At 40.1% G+C, this 22,740-nt stretch overlaps 1 protein-coding gene across 1 annotated transcript in view; it reads right to left on the reverse strand.

Moving 5' to 3' along the window:
• Positions 1-515: 515 nt before the first annotated feature.
• Positions 516-22,740, reverse strand: part of rhea (Talin_middle and talin-RS domain-containing protein rhea) — a 64,999-nt gene continuing 42,774 nt past the window's right edge. The window contains exons 21-27 of the mRNA XM_080271912.1: positions 14,813-14,929; positions 14,097-14,282; positions 12,990-13,200; positions 11,071-11,112; positions 5,948-6,075; positions 1,709-2,355; positions 516-1,309 (exon numbers count right to left, since the gene is read on the reverse strand). Coding sequence (XP_080128038.1) covers positions 913-1,309; positions 1,709-2,355; positions 5,948-6,075; positions 11,071-11,112; positions 12,990-13,200; positions 14,097-14,282; positions 14,813-14,929 — 1,728 coding nt within the window. The 3' untranslated portion in view covers positions 516-912. The remainder of the gene's footprint in view (positions 1,310-1,708; positions 2,356-5,947; positions 6,076-11,070; positions 11,113-12,989; positions 13,201-14,096; positions 14,283-14,812; positions 14,930-22,740) is intronic.

Below are 22,740 nucleotides of genomic sequence, written 5' to 3' on the forward strand. Positions count from 1 at the left end.
CAGACGAGGTGTAGGTCCCCCGATGCTAGGCTGGGAAAAATACACCCCTACAAGGCACCACAATCCTTCACCACTCACCACCTCAACTGCCAGCCATAGTAAAAATTATAAATGTTCTGTATAAGGCAATTTCTCACGTCACGAGCGTATGTAAATTCCAGTTAATTAAAATATCCAATATCGTCAAGTGTGGCAATTCCTGATATGAGCAAGTGCAGACCATTTTCTTCTTCTTCATCATCATCATCATCGACAACTTCATCATCACCATCAGCTTCTTCATCTTCATCATCATCACCATCAACTTCTTCATCATCACCATCAACTTCTTCATCATTAACAACTTCTCATCACCATCTACTTCTTCTTCATCAACTTCTTCATCACCAGCATCATCATAATCTTGCTACTGCCCCTGCACAAGTCATGCTATCACCCTTGCTCCTTTCTTACTATCACCCTTGCTCCTTTCTTACTATCACCCTTGCTCCTTTCTTACTATCACCCTTGCTCCTTTCTTACTATCACCCTTTCTCCTTTCTTACTACTGCCTCTGCTCCTGTCTCACTACTGCCACACATCTGTAATCGCCCCACTTGACGGTACTGCTATAACCTTTCCATCAACCATACACGATTCGCCGGTCGCTGCAGCCTGATATCTAGTGGTCTCCTATATGCCTCCTCACATACAGCAGACAAAAGCACTTGGGTGAAGGCAATAAAGCTTTACATGTATTTCTGTTACTGAAAATGTTATATATAATGCAGAAATCTATAGTGTATATTGTCTATATATTGTGTATCTACATAAAATATCTTCTCCATTAATTACACTGATTACAATATGGCATAAGATAGCATGGTTATGATTACACATCTATACTCTAACAGATCAAGGGATTTAATTCTTTCAACTCTCTTCGACGTGATAGCTTTTGTTGGAGCTGGTGGTGTGGATGGTGCGCTGGATCTGTTGTGTGGAGCTGGTTACAATGTGGTGACCGTCCGTGCTCGTTCTGCTGGTGCGGGAGAAGGGCGTGTTGCCTGGGGACGTCACTGAAGAACTGCTGTCTTTCTGGAAGGCTCTGAGGGCCTCCTTGAAGGTGGGTCCGTCGTCAAAGTCCGAGCCGGCGTCGCTCCCCCTGGACTGGTTGAGGGTGTGGTTGGTGGAGGTGGTACCCCCGTTGGTCTGGGTGTTGATGCGGGTGGTGAAGGTGGTGGTGTGGGTGCGCAGGGGGGAGCTGTAGTTCACCTTAATATTTCTTGTCGATGTGATTACTCCTGGGGCTTCATATGACGAATCATACCTGAAAACACACCAATATATTACAGTGGTACCATTCACATATCCTGCTGTCTGTCAATACTGCACAGGGTATTTCAGTCATGTTAAAGAGGGAAATTACTCTGCAGTGATACAGGGGAATAACCACTGCACAAGTTCACTACAGCCACCATCAGGGGTAATGTACTTGTGCGGACATTCCACCCAGTGATGTACAATAGGACATTCCTGAGCACTCTAAGACTGACTGTGTCAACAGCTGCAGTGATACACTAATTCCCTAAGTAAGCTGACTTTTGAATCACCCTATACAATATAAGGTGTTCCTTGTTAGTTGATATATATATATTTTGATGAACAACTCTTCAATGGAAAAATGTCACTACCGACTGATAATACATATAAAGACCACGGTTCTTACCTTGAGGAGGAATCATAACCCGAGTGATCTGTGTCAGACAGCCCCGACTCATTACTGTTATTGTACTGGCTGCTCTGCAGAATCCTCAGCTCTTCACGGGCACGTTTAGCCTCATTCTCCAGGGCCAAGAGGCGGGCACGGGTGTCAATCACCTTTGATATGTTGGGCACCTTGCGTGACGGCACCAGCACGGTCAACTCGTCATCTTGGTCTATGGCCTGCTGGGCCGCACGCACCAGATTGTCTGTTGCACGCTTGACTGCATTACCCGCAGCCTGCAGACGTTTGGTTGCATTGGAGTCGGGATCGGCCTTCACCTTACATGCAACCAGCAGCTGTGCCGTTGAGCCAGCAACTTGTTTAGCGGCAGAGATCAGCTTCTCTTCAGTGGCCTGTCCCAAGACCAGCGCATTGGCAGCCTCACACAGTGAGTGTGTTGCAGCCGCCACCAGCCTGGCAGCAGACACCAGACCCTCTGACCACTGGCCGTCGTCTGAGGCAGCGGTGGGCCGGCGACGCACCCTCCCTGAATCCACAAGTTCCCTCTGGGCAGATGAAGCGGCCTTCACCAGAGCACCAGTGGCCGCTGCGATGGACTTGCACGCCTCCAGGATTATTTCATCAAAGTTCATGTTCTCATCCACCTCCTGCAAAAATGAAATGGCTAATAATTTCACCGTAAAAAGTGATGAAATAAATAAAAATAGTTCAATAAATAAAAAGTATTATTTCTTTGAGGGTGGCAGAAACACTATGGATATTTATTCTGGCTGCTACTACAGTACATAATTTCAATCAGTTGATGGAAGCACTCCTGACTCTTACAGCATTACAATGAAGTATTAAATAGTACTGTAACACTGTCCTTCACTTCATAAATGGAAAATCTTACTGAATACTTAATCCTAAAACATGGATGAGAAATTTGGATGAGAAATTCGAAGTTCAAACACCAAACTGAACCCAGCAAAACTATCAGATGGCGATTCACCCAAGAATAGTGAAATACAGGAACCATTTCACTCATAACGACCCTGTTTTAAACCTATCCCACTTTGGCTGCTGTGTGGAAGGTGAGAGACTAACAAGAAGAGGGATCCTAAAGCATACCTCATCTGGAAGACCATTCATATGAGAGAGCAAAAAGGGGTCTTGAAATATAAGAGAAATTTTATGTTACTACTGGAGAAACAATGAGAGAGAGAGAGAGAGAGAGAGAGAGAGAGAAATCTTGATAAACAGACAAAAATAAAGCCTGATGCTTCGTTAAAAGCTTGCAACCCTAGACTGTACAAGAATCACAAAAATTACTAACTATAACTGTACAAAATAAAGTAATAATTAATCATCATCATCCAATCCTTTGTTGCCCCATGAGGAGTGTAGGAGCCCGGGGTTAGGCAAGTTGGTGCTGACATTTAAGATAAGAGTGACCAGCCTCACAAACCCCAACCATCCCTTGGATATAAACCTTCACTGGCTCAATCCGATTGGAGCGCCTTAATTACTCACTAAACCACCAGGCACCAAAATCTGGTTATATGGTTACCACCCAGCACAGTAATGGTTTCTGGTGTACACAAAACCATTTGGCTTGTCACTCAGTGTAGAGTCACCCACAGGCAGAAGGAAAAGAATGAAGGAAAGAAAGACAGAGGAAGGAGTGTAAAATCACCCGTAGGCAAAAGAAAGAGGAAAGAATGAAGGAAAGAAAGACAGAAGGGGAAGGAAGGAAGGAAGAGAGGAAAGGGCAGACACCCAAAGCAGCGCTACATTGCGTGAGTGGATGGTGGGCACCCCCACCTACCACTAACACTATATAAAGATGCTAATAACCAATAAATGTTAAGATGTTCACTCATTCATGTCAAATTCCACATTGTACCATCTTCCATTGCTGCTACACTTCAAATTCCACGTTGTACCATCTTCCACTGTTGCCACACTTCAAATTCCACACTGTACCATCTTGCACTGTTGCCACACTTCAAATTCCACACTGTACCATCTTCCACTGTTGCCACACTTCAAATTCCACGTTGTATCATCTTCCACTGTTGCTATTTCACTGTGGCGTGATAATATGTTTGATTCTTAGTCGAGTCAATCAACAACCAAGAATATCAAACATATCTCACGGCAGCAGCGATTCTGATGCTGACTCTTGCTGCTGCTGTTGTTGTTGTGCTATCCTTCTTTCATATTCTGATTTGCTGTTGTTGTTGATGTAACTGTTGCACTATCTTCCTCTCATATTACAAGCTGTGTTCTCAGTGGTACAGGTGTCATCACAGCATTAAATGGGAGCTCTCCATGCTGTTCGATCTCTGGCAGCCTCCCTAGTCAGTCCCACTGAGCTCTATAGTATGGAAGGGCTATCTCTGCAGCAAGTGTGTGGCTTTGGCTGCCACACTGAAACACCCTCACCTGTTGCCCCCACAATGGTAATGCAATTGGATCACTGTTCTTTGCTTGCTGTTTCTGTTTCACTGTTGCTTACACAAGCCATACAATGTACTATGGCACTATATTTTCTGAGTTCACCGGCTGATTTCAAAAGTCAAGGGCGTCAGGTGTGGTGAATAAACATCATCAACACCGGCCTGCACCCCCGGCCGCGGCAAACTACGCAGTGCTACCCATGAGAAAGCCTCTCCATACTACAAAGCTCAGTGTTCAATCCCTTACCCCTGAGGTCAAACACTATGACCTCATCCCTGGCTACTTAATCTAAATATTTTCAAGGCAATGACCACTGACTTGCCCATGAGAAGCACCATACCAACACTAACACCCATTACAGTACTGCACCTCTTATACTTAAACACTTATACTTAAACGCCCACTACAGTACTGCACCTCTTACACTTAAAAACACTTATACTTAAATGCCCACTACAGTACTGCATGTCTTAAATACTTATAGGCCACATCTGGTTGGAACATACAGTACTATGACACTAAGAAATGCTGGAGAGGAACACCCTTCACATGGCAGCACCTATATAACCGAAAAGTGGAGCTGCCTGGTTATATTAATGCCCTTGAATTCCCTCCCTAACTCCCAAAAGAAGGATGGTGTTAAATAAATGCCCCTCAATTCCTTCCCTATCCCCCAAAAGAAGGATGGTGGACTGGAGGAGGACAATACCAACCTGCTGTTCATTTGGTTCACGTACATATGAATCTGGGGCGACAAAAACACTATAACATCGGGTTTCTATTTCCTAGTTGAAGGATTGCCACTCAGCACGGTGCACTCGTTCATATCGTTTATAAAGGCTCCAAAATGCCTGCATAAATTGGCCTTGGTCACCTAACGGCAGCTCTCCACGCTACTCAATCTCTGGCAGCCTCTCTATTCAGTCTCTTATCCCAGAGGTCACACTCTATCACCTCATTCCAGATCTTTTTCAGTCTGCCTCTTGCAACCCTACCTCCAATGTTCACCGTTCTCATTTTCCACACCCAACTGTCATCCTCCATCCTCTCCACATGCCCCAGTCATCTCCATCTACTGAATAATTTAAAAATATGAATTGATACACACGATCCAATAAACCTGTAGCTAAAAGTGACGAAAATTAATATGGTCACCTAATGGCACCTCTCCACACTGTTTGATCTCTGGCAGCCTCCCTATTCAGTATTAAAGATCATTTTAAACTATGAATTAATATACGCCAACCACTATAACTACAGCTAATAGTGACTGTAAAATTAATATGGTCACCTAATGGCAGCTCTCCACACTGCTCGATCTCTGGCAACATCATTATTCAGTACTGTACAATTTAAAATATGAATCAATACACGCAATCCAATAAACCTGTACCTTAAAAATACCGTAAGATAAATGTCCACACTGCTCAATCTCTGGCAGCCTCCCTATTTAGTAAACAAGATCATTTTAAAATATGAATTAATACACAAATTCAAATAAGCCTGTACCTTAAAAATACTGTACTGTAAAATAAATGTCCACACTGCTCGATCTCTGGCAGCCTCCCTATTCAGTATACAGGATCGTTTTCAAATATGAATTAATATACATGATCCAAGAAGCCTGTACCTCAAAAATACTGTAAAATTAATATGGTCACCTCTTGGCAGCTCTCCACACTGCTCAATCGCTGGCAGCCTCCCTATTCAGTAAACAAGATCATTTTAAAATACGAATTAATAAACACAATCCAATAAACCTGTACCTCAACTGTACAATAAACGTCAATGTGTTACCTTCGTCTCCACACGTCGAGGGCGGAGAGCCATCAATTTCCTGGCAGCGGCATCGATAGAGTTGGCTGCTCCCATCAACTCATTCTCAGCGATGACGGTTGGATCATCAGGATCCTCCCAGTCCAATCCTAAATTCAGAAGGGGTGCATTAAGGATCGGATAAGGGTGTGGTGAAGCAGGCAGGGTGGAAGGATGGCAGATACAGGAACGGAAAGGGAATGAGAGAGAGAAAAAGACGGATGTGATGAATGGGCAGGGTGAAAGAATGGCAGATACAGGAACGGAAAGGGAATGAGAGAGAAAAAGAAGGATGTGGTGAATGAGCAGGGTGAAAGAATGGAGGATACAGGAAGGGGAAGGGAAAGAGAGAGAGAAAAAGAAGGATGTGGTGAATGGGCAGGGTGACAGATATAAAAAGGCAAAAAAACAAACAGAGAGATAAGTCCACCATTAAGCTGGAAAATAGGCCACGATGATGATGATGATGATGATAAATGAAAGAAAAATGAAGAGATAATTTTGTGGTATTAAACAAATGACACAGACACAATGAACACCTAAATAAGGAGAGAGAGAGAGAGAGAGAGAGAGAGAGAGAGAGATACTGAGGAGAAACAGAATAAATGGAGAAGGGACACTGCACAACACCGGATGAAAATTTGCAAATCTGAGGACACAGACGAAGACTATTTTTGAAAGTTATATTTGAATTTTTCTGAGGCGTTTGACACTGAGCATGGATTTATTTATTTATTTATTGATGCAAGGGGGCAGAAACCATAGGCCAAACTCCGCATGACTCTTCCCTCCAAGAAAAAACAAAACACAGTAACAGAGTGGCCCAGCAGTCTTCCTATGCATCACACACCTTCCACTCAGCACTAATACCGACTGTCCATACCAGATATATTCCAGGACTGTTTCATTCAGACTGGTGTGGTGGTGCTATTTGCTGGTGTGTTTTTATAATGTGTTGGTGGGTCAGGTGGAATATCTGGTAAGTTTATTTAAATGAAATTCAAATATTCAAACCCTGACAACAAATATTCACTTATCTTTTTCAGTAGTAATATTTCTGAAGGATTTGTAGAGAATATTAAGCAGTATTCCTGGAGTATTACCGGTGAAGAATATTTAGAAGTATTTATTTTTTTCAGTAACATTCTACTCAGCAAGAGGCTCATATAAAACACTATGGTTCCTTGGTAGTAATAGGAAGCATTAGGACAAACCAAGAAACCATTTACAATGCTGGGTGGTAACCATATAACCAAACCATACGTGCTCCCTACGTGTCAACAAGTGGGTTGGTGGAGGGTTAGTGCACCTCCCTGTAAAACAAATAATTCAGAGTCAAATGGCCACCCCATACGGGATTATGGCGTCTGGCAACAGATATAGATAGATAGATTAGGATGAATACATTGAGGTAGTTTGGCCATGTGGGGAGGCTGGAGAGTGAGAGACTAATGAGGAGAGTGTATGTGAGTGAGGCAGAGAGGGGGAGAGGGTGGAAGAGGCTGAGGATGAGATGAGGGATGGAGTGGAGAGGTAAATGAGAGAGGGGAGGCCGAGGATGAGATGGAGGGATGGAGTGGAGAGCTATATGAAGGAGGAGGAGGCCACAGATGAGATGGAGGGATGGAGTGGAGAGGTATATGAGGGAAGGGGAGGCAGTGGATGAGATGGAGGGATGGAGTGGATAGGTATATGAGAGAGGGGGGTGTGACCTTAGGGAAGGGCAGGGAAATGGTGAGGGACAGGGCAACATGGAGGTGATTTGTTTGTGGCCACCCTTTACAGGATTAAGGCATCTGGCAATAAATAGACAGATAAACAATACTGTAGTAATATATCTGTAGTATTAACAAAGAATATTTTTTGGCAATATTTCTATGGTATTATTTGTGAAGAAAAATGAGGTAGATGACAATTTTTAATATTACTTCGTTAGAAAAAAAAATCAAGATAATTTTTCAAGGGTAATTTTTGTTATACTGAGAGGGGGTGTAAGTTAGGGGAAGGGCAGCGAAATGGCTTGGGAGAGGGCAATGTGGAGGTGATTTGTTCATGGCCACCCCTTACAGAACACCTTTCATCATTCTTTCTGCCCTCCTCTCTTCGTGTTTCGCCATCTTTCCTGTCACTTTTTATTACTCATTTTCCCTTTTCAGTTGGCATTACATTGAGCGACAAGCCTAATGGTTTCCTGTAAGCCGGGAAACCATTTACAACGCTGGATGGTAACCATATAACCAAACCATATGTGTTCTATGCGTGGCAACAAGTGGGTTGGTGGAGGGTTAGTGCCCCTCCCCGTAAAACAACTAACTCTGAGACAAACGGCCACCCTTTATGGGATTGTGGCGTCTGGCGATAGACAGACAGATATACACCTTTCACCTTCCATATACTGTGCCGATTAAAATTAAACAGCATTAGGTTTAAATTATACAGTATATACTACCAAAGCATGAGCAAGAGTTCTACTACGAAGCTGTAAATACTGTAAATAAAAATAAATCCGATTAATAGTGAGCTGAGGAGAAAGACTACAATAGATACAACATAGATAATCTGCCATACGGAAGATATTAGCCGGCCATGCTGTAATTAGAAAGATTATTGTACAGTAAATGGCGTAAAAAATGTAAACAAAGTACGACAGGGTGAGTACGTGTGGCACAGACGTGGAAGATGAAAGACAAAAATATATACACCGGCAGCCTCTGTGGTCTGCTTCATGCCTTGATAATGTACAAATATTTCCATGTTATATCATTCCTTAACATACGGCTTATATACACAGGTAAATCAATGGTCTATACACAGGAAATCTTAGAGTAACTTGACAGAATACAGGATTGTCCATTTATTGCACTTCCCTTCAAACTAAGCCAGAAAATTCGAGTACATTGTGAGGACAGCTGAGCCGAACTAACCAGCCCTTATTGACAAAAGGGGACACGGTGTAAAACTCAATCTATCCTACATTTATTTACTAATTCTCATATTTTTGGTTATGAGAGAGGGGTGTGTGAGCTGAGGGGAGGGCAGGGAAAAGGCAGGGGACAGGGCAACATGGAGGCGATTTGTTTGTGTCCACCCCTTATGGGATAATGGTTTCTGGCAATAGATAGATAGATCAATGAATTATCTCTACTGGATCATCTTCTGCTTCCCATAACCCTTTTCATGATTACAGTACCTGCTTAGTTATATCCACTGACTGTACGATGGATCACTATACTCCTTTCACTCTTACTTGGCCCAGATTTTCGTCCTTTTGTGGCTTATTACACACAGCATCAGAAAAAGACAATACTACAATTCTTCACCCTTTTCATAGCACTTACTCATGACTAGCACTGTATTTTAGTGCTAATCTATAGTTACAACTCGGGGTTCAAGTCAGCAATTTTAGGCCAAGTTACAGTAAAAGGAGTATAACTTCACGAGGCAGCCAAAATCTACGTGAACCTTACACGGAGCTGTCCGAACAACACACAAGATATAGTTTCTTCTCATTATAAGTCAAATTTTTTATTTCTAGGGGGAGACTGAGGTTGAGGTGGAGGGATGGGATGGAGAGGTATATGGGAATGAGGAGTGTGTTGTGGGAGGGGAGCAAAATGGCAGGGGACAGGGCAACATGGATATGATTTGTTTGTGGCCACCCCTTATGGGATTATGGCATCTGGCTATAGATAAATAATAATATAATAATGGGATGTGAGTGGGGTGTGTCAGTTGGGGGGAGGGCAGTGAAATGGCAGAGGACAGGGCAACATGGAGGCGATTTGTTTGTGGCCACCCCTTATGGGATTAAAGTGTCTGGCTGTAGATAGACAGACAAACAGACAGACATCACTTATAATGAGGAATTCCCATCTAGCCCTGCATATGTCAAGAGAGGTGCAATATCGAGACTACCCTGTATATTAGAGGAAGCACTGAAGAGCCTACAACCAACTACCAAGAGAAGTGGCGTTGAGGACACTGGCGCCAGGCCGGGTCACCACGTGCTGGAGAAATACCGATCAAGGTCACAGTTCGTCCTCAGGCAAAAAGTGGATAAGAAAATGGCGACATGGATAATAGGACATAACAAGCATAATATTTTCCAGTCATCATTCCCAAGACATAAGGTGAAAGAATGTCCCATGAAGCAACATCTGGTGTTCAAAAAAATAAAGTAAAATGAAATAAAATAAAATAAACTGCCAATCAACGCATACAGAGTCGATGTAATTACATTGGAATGGACGTATGATTTTGGCCAGTGAATTTTGATGATAGATATATAGAATTCTGATAATAAATATGACAGAATTTTGGTGATCTAACAATGAGGATAAGATTACACTGGAACAAAGGTACAATTCTGGTACCTTTGATAATCTAACCATATATTTTACGCATCTTGGTGTGCAAAAATAGTGTACCATGAGACAATACACTACAATGGTTCCAAACAATCAATATTTTATCTTTTTCTATGACCAACTTTACCCTTCTATAATCAACTCTTGTTTTTTCCCAAGAACTGAAATATAAAAAAGTATGAACATAATATATGTTGCAAAGTCCGTGTAAAAGTAATCAAAATTCATTCACTGACAATTATTTCAGTAAAAACTTGAAATAATTTAAAACTGAAGTGTCAAAAACAAGAAAAATGCAGTATCAGATGTAAAAAGTCAAAATCCACTCATTGATTATAACTCTTCATGTAAGAAAGAATGCAAGATATAAATTTGAATATGATCTCTTTTGAAAGTCACCATCAACATTCAGTTACGTATCTCTGGCTATGAAAGATTAGTTCCGAATTTCAACACTTCATAAAACTTCACTCAAATGATAGTTATTCTGATAAAATCTTCACTGTTGTATGGTATCTTGATCGAATAAAAAAAACACTGGCAAAGAAAGAATGGTTCCAAATTTCTTCATCTCATCAAAATTCACTCAGATAAAACCTTGACATGATCTATTAAATCATGACACAGATGTTGGTTCATGCGAGGGTGTGTGTGGCATGGAGTGTGCCTGAGTGATAAGGAAGAGCGACCACATGCACATCTACGGGGCCAGTCAGGCTACGCTAGCACTTCACTCACCACTGGGGGGACTCACGCCGGCCTCGTGCCATTTGAAGTGGGCTGTGGAGGGATACAGTCAGACGTGGTGTGGCCAATGTACGGGAAAGACAAGGAGACCCACACCCACACCGTGCTTCTGGACATTTCTTCCTTACACATTCAAAATTCTTACTTACACAGCCAAATTTCTTACTTACATAGCCAAATTTCTTACGTACACAGCAAAATTTCTGGACACATCTTACTTACACATCCAAATTTGTTACTTACATATCAAAATTTCTTACTTAAACATTCAAATTGTTTACTTACACACCCAAACAATTAGACACTTCAATGACTTCTTTTATACTTTACTGCTGCAACCTCCAAATGATTTTATACAAGTTTTTCTCTCTTTCCCCTCTCTTTTTTCTTTTATGAGCAGAAGACAGCAGCCAGCAAAAAGTTGACCTTAAGAAAACTGACTTACGGACCCAAAATGAACACCAACTTAAGAAAAACTCTCTGAAAATGAAAGCTAACTCTGACTCTAATTTTAAAAGCAAGTGTAAATAAAATCATTTGGAGGGAGCACAAGTAAAATGGCAGGTCTTGGAATAACACTGCCCATTTGCTGCCTCCAAAAACTTAGAGCCTGCAAAGCTGTGAATTCATCCCATCCCTAGATCAGACTCCCATGCCTCCAACTCAAAAATGGAGATATAGGAGTGTGCGAAAACGTTTACATAGATTTACAGACTCTAATCCTGAGAGGCCAGTGAATAAAGTGTCATTGTAGTGAAGAGATGGGAAAGAAAACAGGGCAATTTAATTTGGTTACATGCTTGATCTGTCACTGAGGAAGGGAAGAGCAAGGAATTTTACAGTCATGATTTACAATAGAGGAAAATAATTGTTGTATCGTGACTGAGGCGTCTTAATGTCCAGAGGTTAAAGTACTTCATATAAATGGAATATATGGAAGGAGTATACTGAGAAATATACAGAAGCACAAACAGACTCTGAAGAATGGTTTCATCTCACACTCAACAGGGTTCCTTCACTCTCACTGGATATACCTTATGTAAATCTTCTGGTCTATGTGATGGAACAAAAAACTCTGCTACATAACATACCCTAAGCACAAATGCAGTAATAATATCTCTGTTTTGAATTACACATGCAGCTAAATCACCATCAAACAACATGCAGAGGGCAAACAATAAAATGATTTAGGTCCGCATGTAGGTGAGGAGACTTTACTGGACCCCTTCCTCATTGATTTATTATGCATATTACACCTTGACATTCTCTTCTGTTTGTCTAAGTAAATCTAGTATCATCACAGTTTGCAATGGTTGATGTATGAGAGGTAAAATGGTTGATGTTATTGCTGTTCTACTCAGCCTCATCCGCACATTAATCTGGTCAATTGCGGGCTAAAGTTGCCCTTCTCCTGCAGTTCACCATCCTCTCTCTCTCTCTCTCCCTCTCTCTCCTCTCTCCCTCCCTTCCTCTCTCCCTCTCCCTCTCTGGGGATGTGAAGGGAGTTCAGTCATTTGCATAACTAGGCAGCCAAACCACCCAGCTGCATTGGTGCCAGTGTGTGCAATGGTCCCTAACATAAAAACGTGTAATATGCGAAAAAAAACACATGTAAGGAGAGGTGCTAGCAAAATCTCCAAATCCACTTAGAACAGCCACTCAGAATACTATCTTTAGGTGATATTCTAAGTGGTAAAGTGTACCGGAGGACCACTTATGTGCCCAACACCATCCCTCCAATCAATGTCCCCCAACACAGGCAGGGCAGTCCAAGTTGCTGGCTCCTCATGTCTCAGTCTTTGGGATCTTAACATTAGTGGTGAGAAAGCCAACAAATGTCACACTAAACCAAACAAATAAATATAAAAAGCCATCCTAGAGCTACACAGATGGCAAATGGCACTACTTACCCTTCAGAGGCTCGGTGGTTGCAACAAGGGCGGTCACACAATGGGCGATTTTGCGTGAGATGTTGCTCAGTGCGTTACGACCCTCCGGGCTGGATTTCTGGAGAAGGTGCATCACCATCTGAAGCAACTCCCGGTACTCCACTGCCAGGTCATGCCCGGCGTTCATCACCTTGGATCGCAGCTCGACTGTTTCTGCGCCCCACGCTGCTGCCTACAACATAAAAAAAAAATTGGGTTTTGCTACACTACTACTGGTACTGCTGCTACTACTACTACTACTACTACTACTACTACTACTACTACTACTACTGCTGCTGCTGCTGCTGCTGCTGCAGCTGCTACTACAGTACTTCTACTACTACTACTACTACTACTACTGCTACTACTACTGCTACTACTGTACAATTAATAATAATTATATGCTAATAACAATAACATGGTAATAATAATAAGTAATGGTTGATCTTTTGTTTCTTCTACAGACTTCACTACTGCTCAGAAACTCGTAGCAACAAAAATGAAGATGAAGAAAATTAAGGCAAAAGAGAAGAAAAAACAGAAGAAAAAGAACAAGATGAAGAAGAAGAAAACAGGGTGAACAGATGAGACCAAATATACATATAATAAAGAGGAACTAAGCACCTTACATATCGTTAGCATGTACAAGATGGCCTTAAGAAGATGATAAAGACGAGGGAGAAGGAAAAGAAGAACAAGGAGAAGAAGAAGAAGAAGAAGAAGAAGAAGAAGAAGAGGGAGAAGGAGGAGAAGAAGACGGAGAAGAAGGAGGAGAAGAGGGAGGAGAAGGAGGAGAAGAGGGAGAAGAAGAAGAAGAAGAAGGAGAAGAAGAAGAAGGAGAAGGAGGAGAAGAAGGAGAAGGAGGAGAAGAAGAAGAAGGAGAAGAAGAAGGGGAAGGAGAAGAAGAAGGAGAAGGAGAAGAAGAGGGAGAAGGAGGAGGAGAAGAAGAGGGAGAAGGAGGAGGAGAAGAAGAAGAAGGAGAAGGAGAAGAAGAAGGAGAAGGAGATGAAAAAGCACAATATGACAAAGACGAAGAAACAACAAAAATATTGAGAACAGAACAATTTTGGATAATAACGAACTACGCACCTTGCAAGTGGTTAGCATGTCGGAGATGGCCTTGCGACCCATGTTGGCGGCGACAATAACATCCTCCTGCTTCAGACTGTTCCCGGCCCCAACCGCCTTAGCCGTGGCCAGTGTGATGGGCTTGGTGCACCTGACGAGCTCCTCGGGTGTGGCCTTCGTCTTGGGAGCCTCATCGGAATCAAAGGCCTGTAGAAGAAGTAAATAAAGAAATATATATTACCTGTCACCACCACCATTATCATTATTATTATCCACATCCTTCTCATCACCATCATCATCATCATCAACATTATTATTCACATCCACATTCTCATCTTCATCATCATCATCATCTTCATCACCACCCCTCCATCCAATATATTACCAATAAGCTGGGAATTGAAGTCTTCATTCTGACATGCCATAAGTGCTTGGGATAGATTAAAAGCATCTACTTGTCCATGTGCCAGTGGGTTGTCTCATCCTCTTCATGCCCACAGTTGGGGCGGAGGGACATTGGTTACGAGATTGTGAGATAACTTTTACCTGGTCATGGAGAAGTGGTATGTTGCCTGGCTCTCACCTGAGAGTCCTGGGTTCGATTCCCGGTTGGATGATTTTTCCTGTGTAAAGTACAGGTTTCTCTCTTCACTCATCACCACCACCACCACCACCACCACCATCACCACCATCATCATTATTCACATCCTCCGTCTCTCTCTCTCTCTCAAACTAACCCTAATCTCCTGTGCGATGGCCTCCACTGTTGCCTCAAGCGCTCTGGTGCCGCGTGTGTGTTCATCCTCGACGGCCTTCACCGTCTTAAGTAGCGATGTTACGTTGGTCACCATCACCTAAGGATAAAAATAACGCAAGCAACATTTAATACAGCACAATATTACCAATCCTCATCACCATCATCATCATCATCATCATCCCTTTCCCAGACATCATCCTACCTCTATTTCCGAATCATCATCATCATCACCATAATCATCCTCATCCTCTTTCCCAATCATCATCCTGCCCCTCTTTTCCAGTCATCATCATCATCATCATCATCAATCATCCTCATCATCCTCTTTCCTAATCATCATCCTACCTCTCTTTCCCAACCATCATCATCATCATCATCATCCTCTTTCCTAATCATCATCCTACCCCTCTTTCCCAATCATCATCATCATCATCATCATCCTCTTTCCTAATCATCATCCTACCCCTCTTTCCCAATCATCATCATCATCATCATCATCATCCTACCCTTCTTTCCCAATCTAAGGCAGTATAGAAATGATGATCTTGAATTTCTGTCAATGCAAAATGGATATCATACTAGGAAATAGGTCAAACTAAAATATCTAACTATATCTATAACTATTTTGCACATACACCTACACTACAGTACTATATTTCTAAGTTTTATATAGCAAAATACTGTTACCAATGTTGGAATCTGTTACAGTAAATCAAAACATAAGAAAAGAATCGTATTTGGCATACTCTCTCTCTCTCTCTCTCTCTTGACATTAACAGTAAGCTTTAATGTGGTATGGATAAACACTACTTGTTGTATATTTACTAACTTGCGGTACACAGGATCTGAGCTAAGTTTGTTTATCCTGTGTGTGTATATTCTTTTCATGGGTAGAAAACCAGAGTAAACAATAAAATAAAAACAAGCCCGGGTGTGAATATTTTTTTCATGGGCAGAAAACCAAAATAAACAGTTAAATAAAAGTAAGCCCAGTCAGTAAAGGGCCTGCATGGATGACACTGAAAAGAATAATCCTGACCGAACAGCTGGTGAGTAGGGATTAAGGGAAGGATACACTGAATAATCCAAAATTCATGATCTGTGATGAATGGAGAAGAACTTAGGAAAAACTCTGCATGCCACAGATCTGATACGCTGAGCTTGTAAGTAAGGGGGGATCTAGTGGATGGGTGAGACAATATTTTGAAATTGAACCAGACATGTTTACAAATCTGACAAATACAAATCCTTCTGGTAAGGCAGGATGGCGGAAGGATCATGATGGGAATGCAGAGAAAATATTATAGTTGCGGCGCACAAGTCTAAAGGTGTCATTATAGCGCTCTGGCAACCTACCGGTCAAGTGCATCCGATTTTGCATATAATATGATTTGTGGTGACGTAATAAGGCATCAGTTTTGATTCTTAGTATATATTATGCCTTTACCATGAGGGTCTGTTTCCTATGTGTATCATATTATTATGAAATTGGATGCACTGTTGACTGGTAGGTTGCCAGGGCATGATAATGAAACCTTCAGACTCGTGTGCGCCAACTATAGCTGATCATTCTTCTTCACAGATCAAGCAAAATATCAATACAATTCCAGAATGAATGAAAGTAATAAACTTTACATTTCAGCTGTACTACCAACAGGAAAACACATTTTAATAACAGGAAAACACATTCTAATAAATAATGAATAAATAAATAATAAATAAAAGAGCATCATCTAACATTACCTCTCATCTGAGAATAGACACAAAACATAAAGAATTTGCCTTCATTCAATGCCAGCCTGAGTGAGGAATAATTCTGTATGTTTGATAGATATTAACAGAGGTGGTACTTGCTTGCAATTAAGGTACTACAGTGGAAGGATATGTATACAGTACTCAGGTTTTTTTACTGAGGCGAAGATGCAATTGACAGGTTGGTGATGACTGGCTGAACACAACATGTCCGAATAACATTTACTAACCCAAATTACCCTCTCAGATATATATTGTCAATTAATAATGCTAACGAGTAAAGAGATTAGGAAGTAATGTTGCATTCAGCCAACCATCACCAACCTGTCAAGTGCATCTTCACCTCAATAAAAAAAAATGAGTATAGCAAAAGATCCAACCCACAGGATATGAAATGACCCACCCTAGGAGCCTCCCCATTATATAACTTAGGAGTGTAGGTGTACTTGGCATGGCCTGAGCTGCAACTAGCACTTCCTCATAAATACAACTGGAACTGTGATTCACACTCCAGAGGTTAAACAGTTTATATGACTGACGTTGACAAGACAGCAAAACAATAAAGCACTTTTCACATACTAAGTTGTGTGAGAAGTGTATACCTTTCAAGTGCTAAGTTGTATGAGAAGTGTATGGCTATAAGCAAAGAAGAATAATTGTAAATGAAATAGATTTGGAAGTGAAGCCACTGAATCAATGAAAGAAGAATGGAAAACACAAATCAAATGAAGTCCACATTAATTCAAAACAACTCTACAGCTAACAATCATAATACGCCAATACAAGGAAAAAGTAATAAAAGTAATGTACTCACTTTTGGGTCTCATTACATAAAAATGAACTGAAATGCAAAGAAATGGTGATCTTTTTAACATTCTGAACCCCTCCATAAAGACAAATATCTGGGAATGGCAAAGAACTTCAAATTTTTTTACCCATTCAGCCCAGCAAGGCTTTTATAGTTATTTATTATTTTTATTATTGTTATTATTATTATTATTATTATTATTATTATTATCATTTATTTTTTTCTATAAGATGATTTTAGTCAGGGTTAGGCTATATATTTTTCAAACTGGAGGGGGTTAGATCTACAGATATAGTCTTAATACACTCCTTCAAAATAAGATGTCTTTCCTAAGTTCAATTAAATATTTTCCTATGCATGATATGTATAAATTCACAAAATAACGTTTATAACATTGAACTAAGAATGATGGGCTGTGTTTTTTTATTACAGTACTGCCAAGCCAACCTCTCACCTATCCTACCCCTGAAATATGGGTAATGTTTATTTATTACAGTATTATTATTATTATTATTATTATTATTATTACTTATATACCATATATATATTTTTTTTTGCAAGGAAGAAGGAACCCAAATCCTGCAAGACTGTTCCCTTTGAGAAAAAAATTAAAATAAAAGAGAGCCAAATTCAAGCTCCATAATGTACAAGAGGAATGGAAAAACGATTTCTGATATTTAGGCACTATACCTGAGAGACGAATCTGATATTATTTCTCGTATATTGAAAAAAAATTGATATGTAAACAACTTCAGGTTTGAATAGTGCACAAAACTGCTTCAAGGTATATTCAATGTCTATGAAATACACCCACTGGTCAAAGAGTGAGTGTGTGGATATGGGAAAAAAATAGGATAACACTGGCATATTATACTCCACATGGACCGTTTAAAGTTTCAAATAGTACTGTGGCATTGTGATCTATTTAAGTGTATAAGGAAAGATTTGAAATTAAAAGAAAAAGGCTTACTATGCTCTTTTCACTCTAACTTGGCCCTGATTTCCATCCTTTTACAGTTCACTTCACTCAGTGGCAGAAAAGGACAGTATTAAGGCCCCACATCCTTTCCATAGCACCTCTTCATGACTAGCATCATATTCCAGCGTTAATCTGTAGCTAGAACTCAGCGGTGAAGATGGAGGGAGGGCAATTCTGGGCCAGATTAGAGTGAGGGGGGTATAGTCAACCTGTGTGTGTGAATAAAACTGTGACTCTGATATGAAATGATGGAGATATCATGACGTTAAGATAGCAAGGCTTTTTTTTTTTTTTTTTTTTTTTTTTTTTAACGGAAGATGACCAGAGGAAGGAAAAACAAATTTAAAAAAAAAATCCATACACCAGATTGCAGGTGTCCTCTGCTCATAGAAAATAAAAATAAAATAATAATAATAATAATAACAAAAACAGCTAAAACAAAAGCACTTTAAGCTACTGACAGGGGTAAACATGACACCTTCCCGTCACATGCCCCATCACAGGCTACTCTAACGGCAATGGTGGGTTAATGTCTTGCATTCTCGCCAGGTATGGAAGCTCCCTAGCACCTCTTCCTTAGTGATTTATTTTCTAAACTACCCATTAACATCCTCTTTTTGTTTTTACATCTCTTTCTTAGTGATTTATCTTCTAAACTAACCATTAACATCCTCTTTTATTTCTAGAGGTCTCTTTCGTAATGATTTATTTTCCAAACTAACCATTACCATCCTCTTTTTGTTTATATCTTTTTAATATCAACATATATTGCATAAACAGCACACAAGAACATAGTGACAGAGCAAATCGGAAATAAACTGGTAAGGAGGAGGTGTTAGTATGCTTTTGAATGATTTACTTTCCAAACTACTCATTAACATCCTCTTTTTGTTTATATCTTTTTAATATCAACATAGATTGCATGAACAGCACACAAGAATGTAGTAGTGAAACAGAATCGGAAATAAATTGGTAAGGAGGAGGTGTTAGTATGCTTCTGAATGATTTATTTTCCAAACTACCCAATAACATCCTCTTTTTGTTTATATCTTTTTAATATCAACATAATTTGCATGAATAACACACAAGAATGTAGTAATGGAACAGAATCGGAAATAAACCAGTAAGGAAGAGGTGTTAAGTACGCTTCCTAACCACATGAAAATACCACAACAGGTCCACATTATCATCAGTTGAGGACGCTCCCTAATGCCTTTTCCTGAGCAACTTATTTTGCTTATTACATATTACTGTCCTCTTCTTCCAATACCACCACACTGCACAAATAACACGCATAAGGATATTACCCACCCATATCTAAAAATAAATCACTGAGGAAGAGGTGTTCGTAAGCTTCCTAACCTTTCCTAAACAATTTATTTTGCTTATTACACAATACTGTCCTCTTCTCCCAATATTGCCATCCTCTGCATCAATAACATGCAAAACGATACTACCCACCTATATCCAAAAATAAATCACTGAGGAAGAGGTGTTTGACAGCTTCAGGATGTTACTTACTAGACCCAAACAGCAGAAAATATATCTGTTTAAAATTTTCTTATACCATTCACTTCTTAATCTCTTCATTAAGTTAGTATTTTGATTTTATTCTCGATGGGAGGAGGAGGAGGAGGAGAAAAAAAAAGGCTTGATAATGAATTGATGGATATAAAATAGAGTGATGGATGGAAGAAGTAGAAGAAGGATGGCTGGATAATGAACTAATGGATATAAAGAGATGGAGTGACAGATGGAAGAAGACAAAGAAGTAGAAGAAAGACTGGATGATGAATTGATGGATATAAGAAGGTGGACGGATGGATGGATGGATGAATGAATGAATGAATGGATGGATGGATGGATGGAAAGATGGATGGATGCATGAATGAATGGATGGATGGAAGGAAACAAGGAAAAATATATAAAATGGATAAAATAAAGACATCCTTGGTGAAAGTGCTAAAACTACTGACACTCTCTGACAGCATGGTTGGAGGGTCATAATCTAAGTGACAGTCAAGATTCCATAACACCCATTCCTTAGTGGTTTATTCTGCTTATTACACCTTGATATTCTCTCTCTCTCTCTTTCTTTCTCTTTTAATGCAAGAAACAAGGAACCAAAGGCCACAATCCTCTCTCTCTCTCACTCTCTTTTAATGCAAGGAATGAGGAAGGCCAGAATCTTCTCTCTCTCTCTCTCTCTCTTTTAGTGCAAGGAAGAAGGAACCAAAGGCCAGAATTCTCTCTCTCTCTCTAAGATTGTTCCTTCCAAGAAAAAATAATAATATAACAGAGAGCCAAATTCTTGTACATTACAGATACAAACTATATTAAACTTATATAAACTGTAAACAGGAGAATGTTAGGGGGTACTATGTAAAAATAAATCACTGAGGGAAGGGTGTTAAGAAGCCTCCTACGTCACCTACGGCCCACAGGTGCATAAACTACCACACGATGACACACGGACGGACAGCCAACACTCATAAACAACAGCTGACAATCGTAAACAACAGCTAACAATCGTAAACAAAGCCACTCTGCACGCTCTCTGGTGTTATAACAAGCTTGGCTGAATGTTAACTTCTTCACTAACTAAGACATCTTTTTGTATTATATTTATGCTGTATTCTGGTCAGGAGAGAATTTTCAAACTGGAGCACTCTGAATCAGCCTTTATTAATCCTAGAATTCTGATACAATCTAAATTAATTCTCAAGTAAGTTTTTTTCTTTCCAAACTAAAATAAAAACATACTGAAAAAGATGCTTAAGAATTAATGGAGACAACAGATAATTTCTCCACCTTGTAAATTCTTCCTAAAATTGAAAAAAGTAACTTGAAGCCAGCATGAATACGATAATAAAAAGATGTCACTCAAGAAAAGATGTTAACAAAGAAGGGTCACATAATTTTAGTTTGTCAGTGTGTGGGAATGATGTCAGGGAGGTACCATGCCATTAGTGGAGTGAGGTGGCTGACAGACGCTGCTCTTAGGCCATGACAGTCAAGTGTTAGTCACAAGACCACCACACGGTTCCTGCCTCACCTTCCTCTTGCCGACATGACCAGTGATATTTAGTGATCCTTGGCATACATAAAACGTTTAGGTAAAAATATACGTGAACACAGAATCTACAACATTTCGGTTACTGGGCACAAGTATTCCATTAATTTTGTTATTTTTGCTTCCAAACTCTAACGTAAATCCTTCAAAACTCTATTCTGAACTTTATATCCTACCTAACTCTACTGTAAAGACTTTAAATCCTCCCAAACTCTATTCTGAAGACTTTAAATCCTCCCAAACTCTATTCAGTCCTTCCATACTCTATTCAGTCCTTCCAAACTCTATTCAGTCCTTCCAAACTCTATTCAGTCCTTCCAAACTCTATTCAGTCCTTCCATACTCTATTCAGTCCTTCCAAACTCTATTCAGTCCTTCCAAACTCTATTCTGAAGACTTTAAATCCTCCCAAACTCTATTCTGAAGACTTTAAATCCTTCCAAACTCTATTCAATCCTTCCAAACTCTATTCTGACGACGTTAATTCCTTCCAAACTCTATTTTGAGTACTTTACATCCTTCAAACTCTATCCCAAAAAGGTTAAACTCTGACAAGGCAAGTGCAATGATAGTCTTTTGCCTTATTTAAAGCTGCTGGCCCTTCCAACTCTTTTCTGATTAAGCTGCTGTTGAATTTTTGTTTTTACTTTAAGCTTTTCATGATACAAAAGAAAAGAGCAATTATTTTCCCTCTTCTTTCTTTTTTGTTTTATTTTTTCCTTCCTTCTCTCTTATTTTGTCTTTTTACCCTTAATCATGAACAAAAAACATGTCTCTCTTAAAAGTTGTATCAGCTAAAGTAGACTCCTAAGCCTTTACGTTAGGACTGACTGTGCTATAAAAGTACTGAACACCTTTTGTCTTTGATCAATAGGTTCCAAGTGTATTAACAAATTCTCCATGTCTGACACTCATCTACATGTCCCCAAAACACTCTTCTGGCCGTAATATTTATTGAATATACATAAATTCTCCAGAAATCTGAAGAGAAAATGAATCTGTGATCAATGGAATAACATCAAAATTAAAAAAAGGGCTCTGTTTTATATAAGCAAAAACTCGCTCAAACGGCCACCCCTTATGGGATTATGGCGTCTGGCTAGGGATACAGACAAACAGAGCATGAAAGCTTCCAGAAATGGGAAAATGGACTAAATGAGATGGTCCAGTTTATCATCAGCTGCTCATATGTGTTTAAAAAGTGTGCAAGGGTTGAAACTGAGCTGGGATTATTTTTTTTTTCATTCATTCATTGCCAGACGCCATGCATCCCAAACGGGGTGGCCAAGGGCTTAG

The sequence above is a fragment of the Coenobita brevimanus genome, chromosome 48 (assembly GCF_032717465.1).
Source record: "Coenobita brevimanus isolate Jiangsu-jjx chromosome 48, ASM3271746v2, whole genome shotgun sequence".
NCBI lineage: Eukaryota > Metazoa > Arthropoda > Malacostraca > Decapoda > Coenobitidae > Coenobita > Coenobita brevimanus.